Below are 20640 nucleotides of genomic sequence, written 5' to 3' on the forward strand. Positions count from 1 at the left end.
AGGCAGATGCTTAACCGACTGAGCCACCCAGGCGCCTTGAAAGTACTATTTTAACCTAACCTGGAATACTTCTTATCTGAATCAGTTGTGCCACCAACTTGATATAGTTAGGTTCGTTTGTTTGTTTTCAATTTTTAGGGATTTTTCTCACTTTTTTAAATTATGAAAAATTAGATGTTTCCACAGTGCAAAGTATGAAACAGTGTATATTCAGATGTTTAGCTTCCATCCCTGTCCCTTTTACCTTATTCTCTTCTCAACTATCTCAAAGTGGCAGACATTATCCTTAATACTTCAATATGCATCCTCTAAGAATAGTCTCCCACCTAAACACAATGCCATTATCCCAGCAAAGACATTTAACAAAGACACAGTAATATTCTCTAACATGTTTCCCATTCCCAATTTTCAAATTTCCTGTTGTCCCCAAAATGTACTTTCACTGAAAAAAATTCCATGGTTCAATCAAGACCCACCTTGCATTTGTCATGTCTCTTTTAATCTAAAGCAGTCCCCACCTGAGCCCCATTGACCTTTTGAAGAAAAGTCTAGTTGTTTTGTATATGGACCCCCAACTTGTATTTCACCCAGTATATCTTTGGGGTAGAATCCAAAAGTGGGATTGTTTAGGCAAAGAGTAAATGCGTATGTAGCTTTGCTGGAGATTGTCCCATAGGTGTTCCACATTGCCTGTCCACTGATGCACCAAGTGTTGTTTTCCCACAGCCTTGTCAACAGTGAGCTTCCAAAATTTTGGGTTTCCTTTTTTGCAGTCTGATAGGTGGAAAATGTATCAAAGTAGGATTTTAATTTGCTTTTATTATATTGAATTGGAGGGTATTTTCTGAGAATTGTCCGTTTACTTTGCCAACTCTTCTATGGACTTTGAATTCTTTTCCACTTTGACATACACACGTGTGCGTCTGCACACACACATCCCTTTATGATATAAATTGCAAATTCCGCCCCCAATTTATCATTTTTTTATTTTGCTTTTTTTTTTGCCATGCAAAAGTTCTTTAAAAATTTTTATTTATTTATTTATTTAGAGTGTGTGCAAGCAGGGGGAGGGGCAGAGGGAGAGGGAGAAAGAGAATCCCAAACAGACTGTGCTGAGCAGGAGCCCAAGGCGGGGCTCAGTCCTACAAACCCGAGATCATGACTTGAGTAGAAACGAAGAGTCAGCCACTCAATTGACTGAGCCACCCAGGCACCCTGCAAAAGCTTATTTTTATGTTCTCATCAATAATTCCCCTACTGCATCTGGATTTTGAATCATATTTAGGAAAGTTTGCCCAACTTCTGGTTTATAGAGAACTTCACCTTCATGGAGCTCACATTCTGTTTGGAGGACAACAAAGGATAAATAAAATAGAACACAAAGTATGTTAAAAGATGTACTATAGAGAAAAATTAAGCAGGGAGGGGGGACAAGGACCCCCATGTTCAGTCTTGGCTAGGAGCCAAGATGAAGAGACGAGGGGAACACTAAGGTGGCACATGGGAAAGGAGATACGGTAAAGACATAAAGATGTCAAATCTCCCAGGCGCCTAGGTGGCTTAGTTGGTTAAGCGACTGCCTTTGGCTCAGGTCATGATGCTGGAGTCCCGGGATTGAGTCCCGCATCGGGCTCCCTGCTCGGCAGGGAGTCTGCTTCTCCCTCTGACCCTCCTCCCTCTCATGCTCTCTGTCTCTCATTCTCTCTCTCTCTCAAATAAATAAATAAAATCCTAAAAAAAAAAAAGATGTCAAATCTCCCTCATTTGTAAAGTTATTGTAAACCCAACAAAACTCCCATCCGTGTTTGTATTTTTTCTGGAACCAGGCAGGCTGGGTATAAAGTTCATTTGCTAAGTTCAATTAGCAAGAAGAGACAGGGAAACCTCAAGAAATTAGAGCAAAACAGCAACCAGCCATTTTAGATACTAAAACACAAAACCTTTATAATTAGAACACTCCCAAAATTTTGGAAGCTCACTGTTGACAAGGCTGTGGGAAAACAACACTTGGTGCATCAGTGGACAGGCAATGTGGAACACCTATGGGACAATCTCCAGCAAAGCTACATACGCATTTACTCTTTGCCTAAACAATCCCACTTTTGGATTCTACCCCAAAGATATACTGGGTGAAATACAAGTTGGGGGTCCATATACAAAACAACTAGACTTTTCTTCAAAAGGTCAATGGGGCTCAGGTGGGGACTGCTTTAGATTAAAAGAGACATGACAAATGCAAGGTGGGTCTTGATTGAACCATGGAATTTTTTTCAGTGAAAGTACATTTTGGGGACAACAGGAAATTTGAAAATTGGGAATGGGAAACATGTTAGAGAATATTACTGTGTCTTTGTTAAATGTCTTTGCTGGGATAATGGCATTGTGTTTAGGTGGGAGACTATTCTTAGAGGATGCATATTGAAGTATTAAGGATAATGTCTGCCACTTTGAGATAGTTGAGAAGAGAATAAGGTAAAAGGGACAGGGATGGAAGCTAAACATCTGAATATACACTGTTTCATACTTTGCACTGTGGAAACATCTAATTTTTTGTAATTTAAAAAAGAAAAATCCTGGGCGCCTGGGTGGCTCAGTTGGTTAAGCGACTGCCTTCGGCTCAGGTCATGATCCTGGAGTCCCAGGATCGAGTCCCACATCGGGCTCCCTGCTCAGCGGGGGTCTGCTTCTCCCTCTGACCCTCTTCCCTCTCGTGCTCTCTGTCTCTCATCCTCTCTCTCTCAAATAAATAAATAAAATCTTTAAAAAAATAAAAATTAAAAATTAAAAAATTAAAAATTAAAAAAAAAAAGAAAAAGAAAAATCCCTATGAGAGTCAGACAGACAATAGACTTGGAGAGAATCCAGATACAGCCTGGTTAATCATGGACATTTAGCATATGAAGATGTGGCATCTCAAATCACCTGAAGTTTTACTTTATATAGGTGGGTAAGGTTTTACTTTATAAGTTGAAGAATAATTCACAGTGAAGTGCACAGACCTGAGTATAGCTAGATGAGTTGACACCTATCCCTACTACCTTCAACATGTAATCCATTTCCAACTCTAGAAAGTTCCCCTGACTCCTCCCTTGGTTGATCCCTGCTACCCACCTCTAGAGGCAACCACTGCTCTGAGAATTTTAAGAAATGCTGTTGGGATATATGTAAAATAAGACAAAATTGGATCCACTTGGATAAATTCCAAATGACTTCAGAGATTTTTTTTTTAAGATTTTATTTATTTATTTGAGAGAAAGAGAGAGAGAGAGAGCACATGACAGGGGGGAGGGTCAAAGGGAGAAGCAGACTCAGGAGCCCGATGAGGGACTCGATCCTGGGACTCCAGGATCATGAGCTGAGCCGAAGGCAGTTGCTTAACCAACTGAGCCACCCAGGTGCCCCAACTTCAGAGATTTAAATACAAAAAAGGAAACTACATAAAAACTAGAAGACCCCCCCCGCCCCCGCCACTGAACACCCCCACCTCCTCAACCCTCACACCGGCATTTTGAGCTCAGGACCATTGCCTGAGCTCTAGCCTCCTTCCCACTCCAGCCCCGCACAAGGCCTCCTCAGATGCCCACGTGCGTCCCTCTCATTACCTTTACAGGGTGTGTGTAGCCTTCTATCTAAAGTTGCACCTCCTACAGCCTGCTTTATTTTTCTCCAGAGCTGTTATCTTCCAACATACCACATATTTTGCTCACTTAACTTGTCAGGGGTCTGCTTCCCTGTCCTAGAACAACTTCCTGAAGGCTGGGACTTTTGTCCATTTTGTTCAGTGCTGGATCCTCAGTGTTTAGAGCAGGTGCTCAATGACTTTTTGCTGAGGGTGAGAGTGATGAGAGGAGTTTCAGGGGGACCTAGGGTGGGGTCCAGAATACCCCATTCTCTTGGCTTTGATGGGATGAAAGGACAGGTCCAAGGCAGTTGAGAAGAACAGAAATGCCTGTGAGGAGGACAGCAAGTGTGGGTAGAGACAATGGGTTGACACATCCAGGTGATACTGTCTTCCAAAGGTCTCATGGAGGGGTGAATATGAAGCTCCTGACTCCTGTTGGAGGCCCCTTTTCATCTGCACAGCTGCTGCAGGGCGCCTTGGGCCTGGACCCAGCGCAGCCGCCACTGGGGCAGGGACAGGCCCTGGCAGAGCTCCTCGGACAGGGCGGCTTGGCCTGGCTGCTCCCACCTGGGGAAGGGAAGCGTCACAGGAAGGCTTGGACCTCTAGACACTCGGCCTCCCCCCCAACACCATGGCCTACTTGTCACCAGCTGCCCTCCCTCCGCCACCCGAGTTCTGCCCGGTCCACCCAGCTCAGCACCCTGCCCCACCATCATATGCCTCTCTCACCAGTCCTCCACAACCCCCTGTAGCTTGGGGATTCGCTCCAGTGCTTTTTTCAGCAGGTTCTCCAGCTGCTTCAGAGCCTGCCCCAGATTGTCTTTTTGCTCCTTCTCCTGGGATGCCCGGATCTGCAGCAGCTCTGCAGGTGAGAAACCCAGGAGGCAGTGTTGAGTCCTCAGGCTCCCTGGTGCCTCATGGCCAGTAAGTCCCCAAGTCTCTAGTCACCTAGTCGTGACCTCAGCATCTCTCCCAAACCTCTCCCTCCTCCCAGGTCCTCATCTCGGAGGCAAGCCCACCATCCCCCCGGCCTCATCCTGGATACCTTCCTCCCTCCTCGACAGACTATCAATCTCCTTGGCCAATCCTTCCCCTTCTTCCCCCCTTCCCTACTTCTCCCTCAGCCTCCCTCCTAGGCTCCAGGCCTCAGCCTCCCATTCTGGTCCATTCTCTACATGGCAGCCAGAGTGATCTTTCTAAAGCATAAACCTGATCCTTTCCCTCTCCTACATGGAACCCTCCAAGGCTCCCCAGTGCCCCCAAGACAGAGTCTGAGCTCCTCAGTCTAGTACTTGAAAGTTTGCGCTATGTGGCCTCTGCTTACTACCAAAACCTCGCCTATCCCTCTGGGCCCACTCGAGACACCATCTTTCCTCCTGGAAGCCCTTCCCAGTGTTCATTGCTAGGCTTCCCAGTGTTCAACCCAAGGCTTCCTCCTTAGACTGCTACAGCCCTTCACTCCAGCAGTGTTTCCCCCTGGAGACATGACTGGGTCTAGTCCCTCTCCACAGGCCCCAAACAGGTCCATCTCAGAGCAAGTACAGATCAGCAGTGTAGTCAGAGCCCCTGGGCCTGAATCCTGGCTCCATTCCATCCTTGCCTCCAACCTCAGGCGTGACACTTGCCCTTTCTTCAGCCACTCCTGCGGTCGGGTGTAACATGGGGCAGGGGGCAGACTGGGGCATGCTGGAGTGGGACCTACAAGGCTTGTTGACAGGTTGAAGGTTGCGGGGGGGTGGCAGTTAGGGTGCTGGGAGGAAATAAGAATGACTCCTGGCTGGCCGGCTTTAGTAAGGAAAGTGGGGTCATTTATTGAGGGAAGGAAACGAGGCTGAAGAAAAACAAAACTGCTTTTCCGAACAGAGGGAACTATGTTCTGTTACATGTTAAAGCCCAAGATGCCCATGGGGTGGGATGATGCTGTGTCATGTCTTGGGCTGTTTCCACACATAGCTCCCTGCTCATTGGAGAGGGCAAGGCAGGAGCCCAAAACTCAAAGGCTCAAAAATGGTCTCTTCCTGCTTTGCTGATGGCGCCCCAAGTCATTTCTCATCAATACACCTCTTCTACCTATTTATCCTTTGATTCTGTGCTCTTTGCTTCTACCACTGGGATCCCTGGGGATGGGCAGCTCTGGCCTCTCTCCTCATTGAGCTCTCGGGGCCAGTAGCTGGTAGGTGCCTAGCAAGTCCTTCCTGAGGGAATCTAGCAATGAACAACTTTTCTGAGTTTCAGTTTCTTCATCTGTAAGTTGGGTCTTAATAATCCCTACCTTTGGGGGCACCTGGGTGGCTCAGTTGGTTAAGCATCTGGCTCTTGATTTTGGTTCAGGGCATGATCTTAGGGTTGTGAGACTGAGCCCCATGTTGGCCTCTGTGCTGGGCATGGAGCCTGCTTAAGATTCTCTCTCTCCCCCTCTCCTCCGCCCTGCTCCTCCCTCTCTCTCAAAAACAACAATAACAACAACAACAAAACATCCTACCCTCATTGTAAGGACTGAAAGAGACTGCACATGTGCAGACGAAATGATCGTAATCACACCAGAGACACGTAGCGCTTACTGAATGCTGTGCATTGTTCAGTGCCCTGTTTGGGTAACCGGACTGAGTCTTCCCAGCAACTCTATAAGGTACTATGATTATGCTTACTCCACTGAGGAGGAAACGGGAGGCACTGGGAGATCGCAAAGCAGGGAAGAGGTAGGGCTGAGAGGAGTTTAACTCCACAGCCTAGCTTGCCTTTTTTAAAAAATTAATTAATTAGGGGCGCCTGGGTGGCTCAGTCGTTAAGCGTCTGCCTTCGGCTCAGGTCATGAACTCAGGGTCCTGGGATCGAGCCCCGCATCGGGCTCCCTGCTCCGCGGGAGGCCTGCTTCTCCCTCTCCCCCTGCTTGTGCTCCCTCTCTTGCTGTCTCTCTCTCTGTCAAATAAATAAATAAAATAAAATCTTAAAAAATAAATAAATAAATTTGTTTGTTTGACAGAGAGAGACAGCAAGAGAGGGAACACAAGCAGGGGGAGTGGGAGAGGAAGAAGCAGGCCTCCCGCGGAGCAGGGAGCCCGATGCGGGGCTCGATCCCAGGACCCTGGGATCATGACCTGAGCCGAAGGCAGACGCTTAACGACTGACTGCTCAGGCGCCCCACAGCCTAGCTTTTAACTACTCACATATCCTACTGGATGGTGATACATGAGTACTTGGCAATTTAATGGGCAGGATCACCTGGTTAGGAGTACAGACACGTGTCAGATTGCCAGATTAAATGTCAGATTTAAATCCTAGCACTCCTACCTGGGCAGCCAGCAAGGCCTCCCATCTTAGTTCCTGCCTCTGTAAAAGGGGCAAATGGCAGCACTAACCCCATGGGGCTGCTGTGCAGATGAAACCAGTTAGCATGCTTAAAGCACTCAGTGCACAGTAGGCACTGTGTCAGCAATGGGTGTTTGGGATTTTTTCTGGAGGCTGATGACCCTGGGAATGGGCAGGGATGCCAGCTGTGAAGGCAGGGCAGGCCTTACCTTGGGTGGATGGTCCTGGTGGCAGGCTGGTCTTCACGTGGTGCAGATCCCAGCACCGGAGACTCCGCTGGTCCTGGAGGAATAGAAGGTCCTGACGAAGAGAAGCAGCCTTTGGGAGGAGCAGTTCCGGAGCCTGGAGGGAGGGGGAAGGATGGTCACTTCGGGCGGGAGGAGGGGTGGGAAGACAGGTCCCAGGGGAGAGGCACTCACCTTCCCTGCAGGCAGCCCCAGTGTGTGGCTCAGCGCTATGAGGCTGGAGCCCCTCGGGGATGCAGGATGCAGCTGGTGGATGGATGGCAGGACCGTGGGCAGGGGCTGCAATCTGGAGGGATAGTCCAGGTTGGGTGGGGTACTTGGAGGGAGGCTTGGATTCCAGAGGTTCTGGGGGCTGAGAGGTGGCCTCAGGAGGCCCAGGAACTTGGAGGTGGGTCTGGGGACTAGGATTCCAGAGTGGGACGGAGACCTGAGGGTGAGGTCTGGCAGCTTGGGAACACGGGAGGCCTGGGATTATTTTTTTGGTGTGGAATCAGGGAGTGATAGTCACCCACGGGAGGGGACTTAGAGGTGGCTCCAGTCTTACCCTCCGGGGCTGTGCCGAAGCAGGGTGCCCAACAGAAGGTGGGGCAGATGCCGGGCTTCCTCCTCTAGACAGCGAAGCAGCTCCTGGCTCTGGGGTGCCACCGCCTCAGATGTGGGGACGAGTTTTCGCTGAACCAGAGCCAGCACCTGTGGGGAAGGAAAGGGATGGGAGGGGCAGCCTGGAGCCACCTGGCCCCATCTCTAGGAGCCCCAGCCCTACCCAAACCTTGCCCCAACTTCTCTCTCACCTCTGCAGGGCTCCGGCACAGGCGCGTCTTGCTGGCTGAGTTGCCCTTGATGAGAAGGCGGACCTGTTCCTGTGTCTCCTCCTGGGCAACCATGAGGCCACTGAGATAGGCGCCTTTTACTTCCCACCTCCCAGCCTCTGGCCCTGCCCTCCCCTTTGTACAGGTCCTGCTTCCTCTTGGGAGACTCACCCTGGGCCTCTCCTCACCACCAGAGGCCCAGTTTTAGATCCTAAGCCTCCCAGCCTCTCTCTGGCCCTCCATCAGGCACTGCCACTTCCCCCAAGGCCGGCCTCTCACCACCAGCTGGCGCCAGTGCAGGATCCGTTGCTGTTTGGCCTGTAGCTCCTGCAGCATAAGCTGCCGCCGCCCAGTCACCTCCTCCAGCTCCTGGCTCTGGGCACGCAGGGCCTTGAGCTCTGCCCACAGGCCACAGCCCCGGAGCCCCAGCATCAAGGCCTGCCTGGGGCACAGCAGAAGAGAACCAGGGAGAGGAAGATGACTAAGACTCCTAGCGGAGGAGGGAGATCAGATCTGTAAGGATGCACAAGGAGCCACAAACACAGGGAGACAAACCAGGAGAGCAGGGAGGCAGAGCTGGGAGCCACAGGGGCAGGAAAAGTCTAATATTCTGAGACCTCTGGGAAAGAGATGGCCTAGAGTCCTCTGCTGAGGGAGCCCCCTCACCTCTCGCTGGATCCCAGGGCACATTTCTTCACCTCCTCCATCAGGCCTTGGAGGCGCCGGGTCAGGATTTGATGCTCCTTCAGAAGGGGGCCCCGCTGGGCAACCAGCACACCCACGGCCCTCCACCCCTCCTGGGGCAGGAGTACAAAGTCAGGGTGGGCATCACCCCTGGGGGTGAGGGGATCAAGCAGGCCTCGGGATGGGAAGGGGATGAGGGATGGAGTCCTGGGAAGGATGCCTGGGGGTCACCTGGATGAGATGCACCATAGATGGCAGGGCCTGGCTGGAGTCTGACTGGTCTGGTACCTGGGACCTGGGGGTGGGGTAAAACCACTGAGGGAGGAGCCCTCCCCCCTCGCCCGGGCTCTTGGGGGTGGCCAATGTCAGCCCACCTGCCAGACTGGTCACTGGGTTTCAGTTCCACTCCCATCAGCAGGTGACTGTGCCTGGTCCTGAGTCTGTTCCGGCTTACCCATCCACCCGCCCTGCCCCGCCCTTAGAAGCACGCCACTCCATACCTGGCTATCTCCGTATCTCGGAGTCCATCCAGACTGCACAGGGACCGAATCTCTGCCTCCCGCTCTGCAGCCAAGTGCTCCAAGGAGGCCAGGACGTGGCCCGGAGGGTGGTTTGTCAGCAGTGTCTGGTGGGGGGAAGGGTGAAGTAGGGCCAGATTGGGGGCAGTGCTCTGAGCTGGGATCCATGGTGATGAGGTAGGGATCAAGAGTTAGGTCCTGGCACCCTGAGTTTTGCTCATGGGGCAGAAGGTGTGGTCCCCCTCACCTCCACTGAGCTAAGCCACTGCCGGTAGGAAGCTCCAAAGTAGTCATCTTGAGGGGTTCTGTGGGGTTGGGGAAGGGGACAGAGAATATTACAAGACACATCAACTCTCCCTCTACTGATCACCACTACCCTATAAGGTGGGGGGCTATCACTGCCCCCATTTTAAGGATGAGGAAACCAAGTCTATCTATGCCTGTTAGACTTCAGTTCCCCGCTTACACCAACTAGCTGGCCTTAGGGCCTTTCACATGTGCTCTTTGTCTAGAATACTGTCTTAACCTTTCACCCTGGCTAAGCCTCCTCACCGGAGAACCTGTCCTCCCTGACTGCTTAGGTGAGGAAGGTGTCTCCTCTGGGTACCTGGAGTCTCTCAGACTTCCCCACCCCCAACAGCCCTAACCACCCGGGTTGCCACTGTCTGTGATAGATTTGTCTCTTCCTTGTCCTAGCCTGGGAGCCCTGTCAGGGCAAGGCCTGGGGCTGACATAGTCCAGAGGCTGAGTGTCTGAGGAATTAACAGAAAGTAACTCCCCACTCAAAGCCCAGGTTCTTGGCAGGGTCTATGGAGCCTGGATGACACTCACGGGATGCTGCCTCCCTTGGACTGAGGAATTAGGAGTTTCTGCAAGAACTGGGTCCGGAGGGTGTAGGCTGTTCGGACATCACCCTGGGAAGAAGAGGATGGGGCATGAGGGGAACCCACGGGTCCACCTGACCTGACTCCCCACTCCTTTCCCCACAGCCCAGGACTCTTACCAGGACCACAGGCTCCAGGCCCAGGGCTGCTGATGTCAAGGGTCCAAAGGTTATATCTACTTTGGCCTTCCTGGAGAGAGAAACAGAGTTGGGGCGGGAGTCCCCGGGAAAAGGGAGCTAGAACAGATGTCTGTGTCTCCTCCTGCTGTAAGGCTAGTCACTGAGCCTGGATCTCAGGGGCCACCTCTAAAATCAGGCCACTGACATTTCCTGGCTGTATTAGCTTCCTCACTGGCCTCTGCTCTTTGCCCCCTGCAGTCTGTTTTCCATCTAGTAGTCAATGATCCTGTTAAAACCTCAGACAGATCATGTCACCTTGCTGCCTAAAACCCTCGAAAACAATGTGATGTTTTCCCATCACACTCAGAATAGTAACAATTGGTATTAGGTATCTTCTAAGCACTCTGCATGATTTAACTCAATTATCATACCTACCCTATAAAGTAGGTTTAATATTATCCCCATTCCATAGAGCTTATGCACTGAGGCACAAAGAGGCCAAGTAGTTTGCCCAAGGTCACAGAGCTGTAAGTGGCCAGGCTAAGGCATGAACCCAGCCTTTGAGTAAAAATCTGATGCCTCCATGGCACTCTGTCCACCTCTCTGACGTCACCTCCTCGTGCCCTCCCTTTTGCCTGTGTAACTAAAGCTAAACTGGCCTCCTGGCTGTTCTTCCCATATGCCAAACTCGGCACCTCGGCTCTTGCTGTCCCTCTCCATGGAGATTCCTCCCCCAACTCAAATGTTACCTCCTCAGAGATGCCTTCTCTGACCACCCTCCCTGGAGTAGCATCTCTTTCGCCGTTACTATCATATCACCTTTTTATCATAGCACTTATCTCTCCCTGCAATTATACTAGTTTATCATCTGGCTCCTCTGCATCAGAGTGTAAGCTCCAGGAGGGCAGGGACTTGTCCCTTATTTACTGTTCTTTCCCCAGCACATTCCCTAGATATACAGTTGGCAACATTCTAAGCACTGGAAATATAAGTGGCTGAGATAAGAAAACTTTCTGACCTCACGGACCTTAAATCCTAAGGAGTGGAGCTCAGAATTTTGGAACCCAAGAAGGGTCAGGGTGGAGCACTGAGGTCTCTAAGGAAAATGTCTGCCTGCCCCGCCTGGTGAAGGCTGGTCCCTGGGCACCTGAGGCCCACCTCTCTATGTCCTGCAGACGTCTCAGCTGATTCTGCAGCTGCTGCATGGGATCTTGCAGCCCACGCTGCTGTCTTTGCATGGCCCCAGCTTGGGCCCGGAGGAGGAGAGCACGACGCTGGGTGTCTTGAATGCTCTGAAGGGCTTGCTCCAGGGCCATGTCTGGAGGAGAAACATGTGGCTATCAGCTGTTCCCCTACCCCCACTCTGTTGCTCATCTTCCCAGCCCCATAGGTCACCCTGAGCCTCGGTCTCTTGCTCCATCAGCTCCAGGCTCTGGTCTAACTCCTGGATCTCTGCCCGCAGGCGAGCAACAGTGGCTTCCAGCTCCAGCTTCCGACGGGCCTGGCGAGATCAGGTACAGAGTCAGATGCATGGCCTGGCTGGGTCTTGGCCTGGCCTGGCCTGACTGCTCTTTGTGGAGCACTGATCTCCTTGCCTGCACAGGTAGGTGACAGAGGGTTTATCGTAAGCAGTTTCTGTGTCTGATTCTCTAGGCCTAGAAGAACACTAGGGTACCATCTGGCCTCCTCCTTCCTCCTGGGATTGCCTCCCCTATCCTCCTAAATTGTTTCCTGTCTCTGACTGATGACACTACACCTCTGCCCCAGTTCTCACCTCCCCACTGAGCCCCACATCTAGGGGTCCCAAGGTCTTCTGGAAGCCTCCCCCTAGATGTCACCAGGGCCCCTTGCATATAATAGGTCCTACAATGGCTTCAGTATATCTCCCAAACCAGTCCCTTCTCCCATCTCCCCTCATCAGGTTGGATGCCTCATATCCATGTCCCCTCAACACCCAGCTCATGCCTGTCTCCCCTGGACTGTAAGCCCTGTGAGTGTGGGGATCAGGGCTGTCTTGTGACCCAGTGTCCCCAGCATCCCATAGCACAAGGCTGGGCCTAGAGCAGAAATCTACAAGTCCTCTTTTTGGATGAAAGAAAATATTGTAGGGGCGCCTGGGTGGCTCAGTTGGTTAAGCGACTGCTTTCGGCTCAGGTCATGATCCTGCAGTCCCTGGATCGAGTCCCGCATCGGGCTCCCTGCTCGGCAGGGAGTCTGCTTCTCCCTCTGACCCTCCCCCCTCTCATGTGCTCTCTTTCTCTCATTCTCTCTGTCTCAAATAAATAAATAAAATCTTTAAAAAAAAAAAAGAAAATATTGTAAGACATGCTTCTCACCTCTCGACTGTCCTGGTGGCCATACCTGAGGAAATGACAGGGGATGACAGGGACTGTCAGAGTTAGGGGATGACAGGGACTTCCAGGGGGATGACAGGAGGTGTGAGGCTGTGGGTGAAAACACAGCTGGATGGGACTAGGGTAAATAGGAAGGAAGAGCTTTTAGAACCAGTTACCAGAGTAGGTTTCCCCGGATCTTCTTGACACTCCTACAGTGGAGAGGCAGAAGGAAGAGGTGTTACTGTGGGGCTTGCCTGTGTCCCCTCCCCTGTCACAGCCTCCCTCATGTGGCCAGGCTCACCTCTGGCTGTGCACATGCCGCAAAACATAGGCCCAGATGTCGGCCCCCTGGCCCAGACACAGTCTGTGGGGAGAGTGTGTAAAGGTATGCCTTGGGTATCACACAGGGTGGTGGATCATCCTTATTCGAAGGGTGGTTGTGGTGGGTAAAGTCTTTACCAGGGAATTCTCACTTCTGGGGGGAAAGAGGGTCCATACTTTCTGGGGTGAGATATTCCCTCCTGGGGAGTTCTCGGTCACTGAACTGTGGGCTTCTCACTGGGTGTAGGGAAATTCTCATTCCCTGGTAGGGCGATTCCTTTCTCCTGGGAGAGGGCTATCTCTAGTCACTTCCAGAGGAGGGGGTGGGGAGTATACTGCCAGGAAGTGCTCTCATTACCAGATGGGGGTCATCACTCCTATAGATTCAACCTCCAATGGGGTGGTCTTTGGTGACTCGAGTCTCTGCACTGGTTAGGGTGGGTGGGGGTGGTAGGGTGTCGCAGAGACAGTCTCACTCCAAAGATCTTACTTCCACACAGGAAGCGGGCTTCGTTAACTCTCAGAGGATCCTCACTGGTGCCTCGGCCGGCCCTCACTCTGGGCGGTCTCACGGGGTAGGGGGTGGGAGTGTGGGGGTCACCGCCCAGGGGGGTCTTCACTCAACCCCGGATCCTCCTCCTGGACATACTACTGGGTGTGTGGGGGGGCCGCCCTTAATGGTCATTCTCCCTGAGGCAGAGGAAGGCGGGTCTTCAGTGATCTCACCCCCAGAGACTATCTCCAGGGTTGGGAGTGCTCACACTTAGAGCGTCCCTCACCTGCGCAGCGTCGACTCCGGGGCTCGGGCTGCGACCGGCGCCCCCATCTCTTCCGTCGCCCAGCAACCCAGTTCCCGCGCTTCCTGCATTAACTCCATGAGAACTCGGAGCGTCTTCCCGCACCCTCTTCAAGTGTGGCGCCCGCCTCTGACGTCACGAGCGCGCCGGCAGTGACGCCATCGGTTGCCAGGCGGACTGGGGCCTCGCGGCTCCTCAGCGCGGCTGAGCGGTCCGGTGTCTCTCGCTCTGACGAGGGTGGGTCGCTTTGAGTGAAGATGAAAGGCGTGTGGAGAAACGGTGAGGCCCGTTCGCTTTCCTCGTCCTCCCGCTCACCACCAAGTGTCCCCTAAGAGGCAGAAGGTCCCAAATGCCTTCCTTGATGTTCTTGACAAAATGGGACTTTCATCCTAGGAGGCCAGGTGCTCTTTGATTTCAGAAACAGGGTGTTTCAGGTCTGAGTGAGGAATAGGGGGCGATAGCATGACCCTGATATCTCCCCGTCATGCATTCTTCCAGGTATTCGTTCGTCTTTACTATTCCATAACATTCGTGAGCCGACCCTGCCCCGGGGACACAGCGGTGGACGAGACAGCCCCAGTCTCCATGCTACGGAGCTCAGGTTCAGTGGGGGACTTAGACACATCACCATCATCAGGTAGGGATGGTAGAAAATAAGCAGCAGGAGCGGGGCCGGGGCAGTTTGGGACACACGGAATGTGAGGGGTCTGTGGGCTGCCCCAGAAAGCACTGGATACTGGGCCAGGAGTTCTGGAGAGCCTCAGACAGGGCCCTGAGAAATGGCAACATTCAGGGACATTTCACTGAACGTACTTGCCTAGGTCACCACGCTGTCCTCAGTGTCTAGTCCAAAGCCTGACTCTCTAAGTAGTTATTCAAAAAGCACATGAGGGGAGAGGTGGTGGGGTGAGAATAAAGCTGGGGACTGAGGGAGGGGGATGGAGCAGGATGAGGTACGGGGGTCGAGGGCAATGGTGGCCCATATAGGGCTGTGGAGCTGGGAGGAGACAAGTGGGTCAGGAGATTGATTGGCTGTAGAGGGCGGGGCATCCAGCCTGAGGTCCAGGGCTCTGGGCTGGGGATTAGGTGGAGCAGACCTTGAAATGCGGATGTGAGAGAAGGGACAATTTGGGGGGAGATGCTGATAACAATGTGGGGCCCTGTGGGTGTGAGGAGTCAAAGGGACATCCAAGGGTTGGCTCAGTCTCTGGCCCAGGGACAAAGCGACCATGGGATCACCATTAAGATACCAAATTTGGGGGAGAAGCTGAGTCCAGCTTCAAGTGTTTCATAAGGGCTGAGAAGCAGAAGAGGGTGCCAAGGGCTGATGTAATCCAGGTGGGTTTCCTGGAAGAAAGAGCAGCTGCTACTCCACAGCGCCTAATTCTCAAAAGGTGCCATTTTGCTCAAACATTGCTATCCTTCTGCCTTTTGTGGGTGTTTTGCTATTAAAAAACAAAATCAATTAGACAGCATGTCTGCCATTGGTCTTTGAGCCTTTCAAGGGGCTTTAAAAAGTACTGGCTGTTAAGAGAATGAAAAGACAAATCACAGACTGGCAGAAATATTTGCAAAACACATACCTGATGATGGACTTGTATGTAAAATATACAAAGAACTCTTAAAACCCAACCATAAGAAAACAAAGAATCTACTTAAAAATGGACAAAACTTATGAACAGATATCTCACTGAAGAAGATGTACAGATGGCAAATAAGCATGAAAAGTTGCTAACCATCATGTCATTAAGGAATTGCAAATTCAAACAACAATGGTATGCCTCAACACACCTATTAGAATGTCCAAAATCCAAAAAATGACACCAAATGCTGTTGAGGCTGTGGAACAACAAGAACTCTCCTTCATTGCTGGTGGGAATGCAAAATGATACAGCCGCTTTGGAAGACAATCTGAAAAGGCAATAGACTCTATGATCACAAATATATAGCATTCTAGAAAAGGCCAAACTATAGAGACCAGTAAAAAGATCAGTGGTTGCCAGAGGATCATGAGGTGGGGGGTAGGGAAGGAAAGGTGAAACTATTTTGTATGATACTGTAATGGTGGCTACATCACATTATGCATTTGTAAAAAGCCAGAGAACTGTACAACACAGAGTGAGCCTTAATGTAAAGTATGGATTCTAGATAGTAATGTTTCACTGTTGGTCATCAGTTGTAACAAAGGTACCATACTCCTGCAAGGTGGTAATAATAGGGGAAAATGTGTGTGGAGGGAAAGGAAGTATATGGGAATTTTCTTTACTTTTTGTTTAACTTGCTGTAAGCATTAAGCTGTTCATGAAAAATAAAGTCTATTAAAAAAATAATGGTTGAAAGTTGGAATATTATTTAATGAAACATCTATAACCATAACCTAATGACAACTAATCAGATGCACCTTGAATGAAGCTATAACATAAAAGGATTCTCGGGGCGCCTGGGTTGCTCAGTCATTAAGCGTCTGCCTTCGGCTCAGGTCGTGGTCCCAGGGTCCTGGGATCGAGCTCCACATCGGGCTCCCTGTTCTGCGTGAAGCCTGCTTCTCCCTCTCCCACTCCCCCTGCTTGTGTTCCCTCTCTCGCCGTGTCTTTCTCTGTCAAATAAATAAATAAAATCTTAAAAAAAAAAAAAAAAGGATTCTGTATGTTTTGGAAGAAAGACTAAAGCCAAATAAGAGATGGCTACTATCAGTTGCCCCTCCAACTCTAAAAATAAATAAATAAAAGCCACGCAGAGGTTATTAGACACATGCATTCAAGGTGCCTCTGCTCTCCCCAGCAGCCACTGACAGATCTTCTCACCACTCTCCTCCAGTCTCTGTGCTGTGGCTTTGTAATGTATCAGCTTGAGCAGGCTGAATGAACTGTATCTTAGAATTACCTTCTCCATATGCTTTCAGTTAGGATGCACCAATAGAGATTCTTGGGCAGGATTTGGAGGCAGAAGCGAAACAACTGCCATTTTGTAGATCACACAGGTTGTCGCCGGCTGGCTGCTAGCTCATCAGGTTTGCATAGGGCAGGGGCAGCAGCGGGCCAGCAATTGTTTCACCTTTTCCTGCGGCTTCTTCTCAACTGCTCCAACTCCTGGGCTGGGTGTGTCTTTGGCTCCATGATGAAGGATGCCAGCTTCTCCCATGGATGCTCTTACCACCAAGGGCAGAGGCCAGCTTGTACCAGCTTGTCCTAGCTTCGCCCCACTTTACATCTGTCTTCCTTCCTAACTGCCTGCCCTGTGCACTTCGAGTGCCAGCATCAGACACCGAGACCACAATGTTGGGAACTGCTTCATAACTGCAACTGCATAAGGTTAAATCCCAGTTCATCTGTTTATCTCTCTATCTATCTATCATCTATCTATCTATCTATCTATCTATCTATCTATCTATCTATCATCTATCTATCTATCTATCTATCTATCTATCTATCTATCATCTCCCCTAGTGGTTCAGCCTCTCAGATGGAACCCTGATCCACTCTGTAACCAGGGACTCTTGGTGTCTGTGGAGTTATTGTTACCCTCAAGCTGCTGTTCATGGAGGAAGTTGGAGTGACTCTCCTCTTCCTCTCCTACATAGAAGAGGATGTTTTCTTCTCCATTCCCCAAAAGGTTGATGCAAAAATGTGAGATTGGCATCTTACTCACAGAGAGAAGTGGAAGTCATATTTGTACCCCCCACCCTGTTCAGTCTGTTCAATATACAAATGACAAAATGATTATCATCCCCAAACTGAGATAGTTAACCCGTGTTCTGCTCCTGATCCCTATTTGACAAGCTTCAAGCTCCCACATTAATGCCTGTAATTTGCTGCTTATAAGGTGTTCAAGGACCAGAATCCTCCAGGGGCTTGTTAGAAATGCAGAATCCCTTGCCCCTCCACTCCTGGACTTACTGAATCAAAACATGCATTTTGACCAAATCTGTCAGGGATTTGTATGCATATTAAAGCTTAAGTGCCATCTACAGGACATTACTTTGGGGGATAAAACCTTTATTACCATTAATACCCAGAGATGGATTCTTATCATTGGCTTCTTGGATATAGAGTTTTAAAATTTGTGATGAATATCTGGCACATTTTAGACCATCCTGTCTCTAATTTCCTCATAACAGTTGGCTTTTTTATGACGGTGTCAACTGAAACATCAACTGGGCCAGCTGAGAGACCCAGAAGTTGAGTCTTAGAAAGTGAAGAGCTGGAAAGATTCGGCAGAAGTCACTAAGGTTACTGAAACACCCAAAGCAAGAACTCTGTACCAAGTATGTCCACACATACTGAGTAAAAGTATGAAATACACACAGGATTGATATACAGTAACATGAGTTTGGTGGTTTCTTTCCGGGATGGAGGGAAGAGGGAACAGAGAAGGGGGGAAGGGTTTAATTTGCACCTACAACATTTTATTTCTTTTTCAGAGAGAGACACAGCAAGAGAGGGGACACAAGCAGGGGCAGAGGGAGAGGGAGAACCGGACTACCCGCTGACAGGTGCAAGTATAGGAAAATGTCTACATCTGTGAAATGTGGGTGGCACGTGGGGTTCTGTTAGACTTGTTTCGCACAGTCTGTAGATTTGAAACCATTATCGAAATTAAGAAATTAAAAGTTAAAAAAAAGTGGGGGGAACATTCTAGGTGTCCTGTGGGTGGTGAATCAGAGGAGGAGACAGGCCAGGGCAGGGAACTGGGGCAGGTGATGACAGAGTTGAGGCTTAGCAGGGGCTGGTGGGAGAGATGATCAGGCTGAGTGGAAGACACTTATCCATAGGCCAAGCCCTTTCCAGAGAGGAAAGCAGTGTTCTCATTGGGACATTACCTGTCAAGGCTCCCTCCCTCCCACCTCTGGGATTGTCTTCCTGCTGTGCCCTCTACCTCCATAACCCTTCTTCATTATCTTCAATGGCTACCTCCTCCTCATTTTTTAGGTCTTATCTCAGATGTGCCCTCCTATGCAAGCCTTCTCTGACTGCCCCCCACCCACCCAGGTTGGTTGGATTAACTTCTCTGGATTCTCACGGCTGAGCCCAGTTGATGATGACAAATCCCAAAAACCCAAGGTAGTGTTTTTCCTCCCAGACAAGAAATAATCTTGGCTCATGTGATTTGGAAAGTGTCCTGGTTTCTTCTGATTCAGGTGAGGTCTGATCCAGCAGCTCAAACACTGGAAGGCAATTTTATTATGAGCAAAGGCTCTGCAGCCTGGCTCATTGGGTTTGAATCCTCATTCCATCATTCAGGCTAAACGATCTAGGGCAAGTCTCTCAATCTCTGCAGTCTCAGTTTCCTCATTTATGAATTGACAAAAATAATACCTGTTTTTCGTGTTGTTGTGGGGTCTAAATGAGACAATATGCATAAGCTCCTTGAGCAGTGCCTGCACACAGTTGAATGCTCAGTGACTATTGTGATGGGGATGATGGTGATGATGGTGGTGATGTCACTGGGGACCCAGTTTCTGGCTCCCCTTCCCAGCACTTGCTTCTTTTTTGGCTCCTCTTTCATCCTAGCAGTTCCAGGCTCTTCTGCCTGGTTGTAGAATGACTTACCCTGCACCATTTGAAGGGGAGAAAGATGTGGTTTTAGAGGGTGACATGGAAGAGGGGGGGCTGCTTCTTTTTACAAAGCTCCAGAAACCATTTTTCCAAGTCTCATTTGCTCAGACAGGGTCACATGCCCACTCTGAACCAGCCTGTAGCCAGAACGTGACTCCCAAACAGAATGGCCACTACACTATACCTCCCCAGACTTGTTTCTCTCCCACTTCCCCAGATCACACAAGGGCAGCTCTGTGATTCCAGCTCCTGAGGCCAAAATTCCCTCTTTTTCTTACACCTATATCATGCATCAGCAATTCCTGTTTACCTTTAAAATTCATCAAGGCTTTTCCCTTCTTCCCCACTCATCACCTCCCATCTGGAAAATCACAGGAGTCTCCCTGCTGTCACCTGTTCACCATAGTCTGCTCCCCTCCAGGGTCCTAGGGAGCCTATTAACACCTGAGTCAGCACATGTCACTTATCTGTTCAATGTCTGTTCATGTCACTCGGAGTAAAGTACACTCGCTTTGATCTTGCCTATGTTACCTCCCTGATTTCATCTCTAACTGGTCCCTACCTTACTTCACTTCAGCTATTCTGACCTCCTTAAAATAGCTCAGAAATATCGGATGGGCTCCTCGCTTGAGGCCTTTGCACTAGCGGTTCCATCTGCCTGAGACTTTCACCCCAGATACGTGTCTGGTTTCCTCTCTTAAGTCCTGCAAGCCTTTGCTAAAAAGTCAGATCCTAATTGGGGCATTACCTGCCTATCTATTTAAAACTATAGCCCCTCACCCATCTCCAATACTTCTGATCACCCTTGCCGTGCTTTACTTTTTTCCCCACAGTACTCTTAATATTTTTCTTACTTAAGCTTATCATCTTTCACACACCACCAGAATGGCAATGCAGGAGATGCACAATAAAACTTTGCTGAAGGAAAGAATAAGTGAAAGAACAACTCACAGTCCCATCTGGTGTGAGCCTGTCTTCTCCACTGGACTGCAGATGTCCTGAGGACAGTGATGGGATCTATGTTGGTCACTGTTGTGTCCCCAGCATCACCCAGTGCAGAGCCAGGCATAGAGGGGGTTGGAAGTCCTAAAGATAGACAGCCTGCAAAAGATGTCTACAAAAGATTCCTGTGAGCAGATCTTTGTCAGATGGAAGGTAAAGAACACGTGTTGCATTTCCTCTTCAGGAGAGCTGGAAAGCACCTATAAGAGTTCTTATAGGGAGGAGGAGAGAACCCCACCTGCTTTGGAGAGTGGGAGATGTGTGACATTACTCACTGCCACATTGGCCTCCTTTTTGTTCTTTGAATCTCCAACCTCATTCCATGAGCAGCTCTCATACTTGGGCTTCCATGTCTCAGCTCAAAGAACATCTTAGAAAGGCTTTCTTTTTCTTTTCTTTCTTTCTTTCTTTCTTTCTTTCTTTCTTTCTTTCTTTCTTT

The 20640-nt window shown here is 49.9% G+C and overlaps 2 protein-coding genes across 3 annotated transcripts in view; one reads left to right on the top strand and one right to left on the bottom strand.

The window, feature by feature from the left end:
• Positions 1-3675: 3675 nt before the first annotated feature.
• Positions 3676-13787, bottom strand: HAUS5 (HAUS augmin like complex subunit 5). Of its 2 annotated transcripts, none has more exons than XM_035023669.1 (19): positions 13627-13787; positions 12828-12890; positions 12703-12735; positions 12527-12551; positions 11586-11691; positions 11349-11508; positions 10191-10260; positions 10019-10101; positions 9435-9492; positions 9170-9294; positions 8901-8964; positions 8652-8782; positions 8265-8427; positions 7968-8045; positions 7721-7866; positions 7351-7462; positions 7141-7273; positions 4352-4484; positions 3676-4189 (listed from the first exon to the last, which is right to left on the bottom strand). In XM_035023669.1, the coding sequence occupies exons 1-19, from the start codon at positions 13722-13724 to the stop codon at positions 4072-4074; spliced, it is 1899 nt and encodes a 632-aa protein (XP_034879560.1). In that variant the 5' UTR covers positions 13725-13787; the 3' UTR covers positions 3676-4071. The 2 variants fall into 2 exon arrangements, with proteins under 2 accessions (XP_034879560.1, XP_034879559.1); XM_035023668.1 differs by having other exon boundaries at positions 7968-8048.
• Positions 13788-18081: 4294 nt separating this feature from the next.
• ATP4A (ATPase H+/K+ transporting subunit alpha) overlaps positions 18082-20640 on the top strand; it is an 81950-nt gene continuing 79391 nt past the window's right edge. Inside the window, exons 1-2 of the mRNA XM_035023592.1 lie at positions 18082-18136; positions 18573-18704. Of these exons, the coding sequence (XP_034879483.1) occupies positions 18585-18704 (120 nt within the window). The 5' untranslated portion in view covers positions 18082-18136; positions 18573-18584. The remainder of the gene's footprint in view (positions 18137-18572; positions 18705-20640) is intronic.

Source organism: Mirounga leonina, unplaced genomic scaffold, assembly GCF_011800145.1.
Source record: "Mirounga leonina isolate KUSES-001 unplaced genomic scaffold, KU_Mleo_1.0 Mir_177, whole genome shotgun sequence".
Lineage (NCBI taxonomy): Eukaryota > Metazoa > Chordata > Mammalia > Carnivora > Phocidae > Mirounga > Mirounga leonina.

Bases quoted from the DNA above. Each gene is read 5' to 3' on its own strand.
- HAUS5 (XM_035023668.1), bottom strand. From the start codon at position 13,724: ATGGAGTTAATGCAGGAAGCGCGGGAACTGGGTTGCTGGGCGACGGAA. The intron at 11,509-11,585 runs GTGACCTATGGG...TTTCTCCTCCAG, and splicing joins GCAAGAGACCGAGGCTCAGG to ACATGGCCCTGGAGCAAGCC. The intron at 7,867-7,967 runs GTGAGAGAGAAG...CCTTCCCCACAG, and splicing joins TGTGCCGGAGCCCTGCAGAG to GTGCTGGCTCTGGTTCAGCG.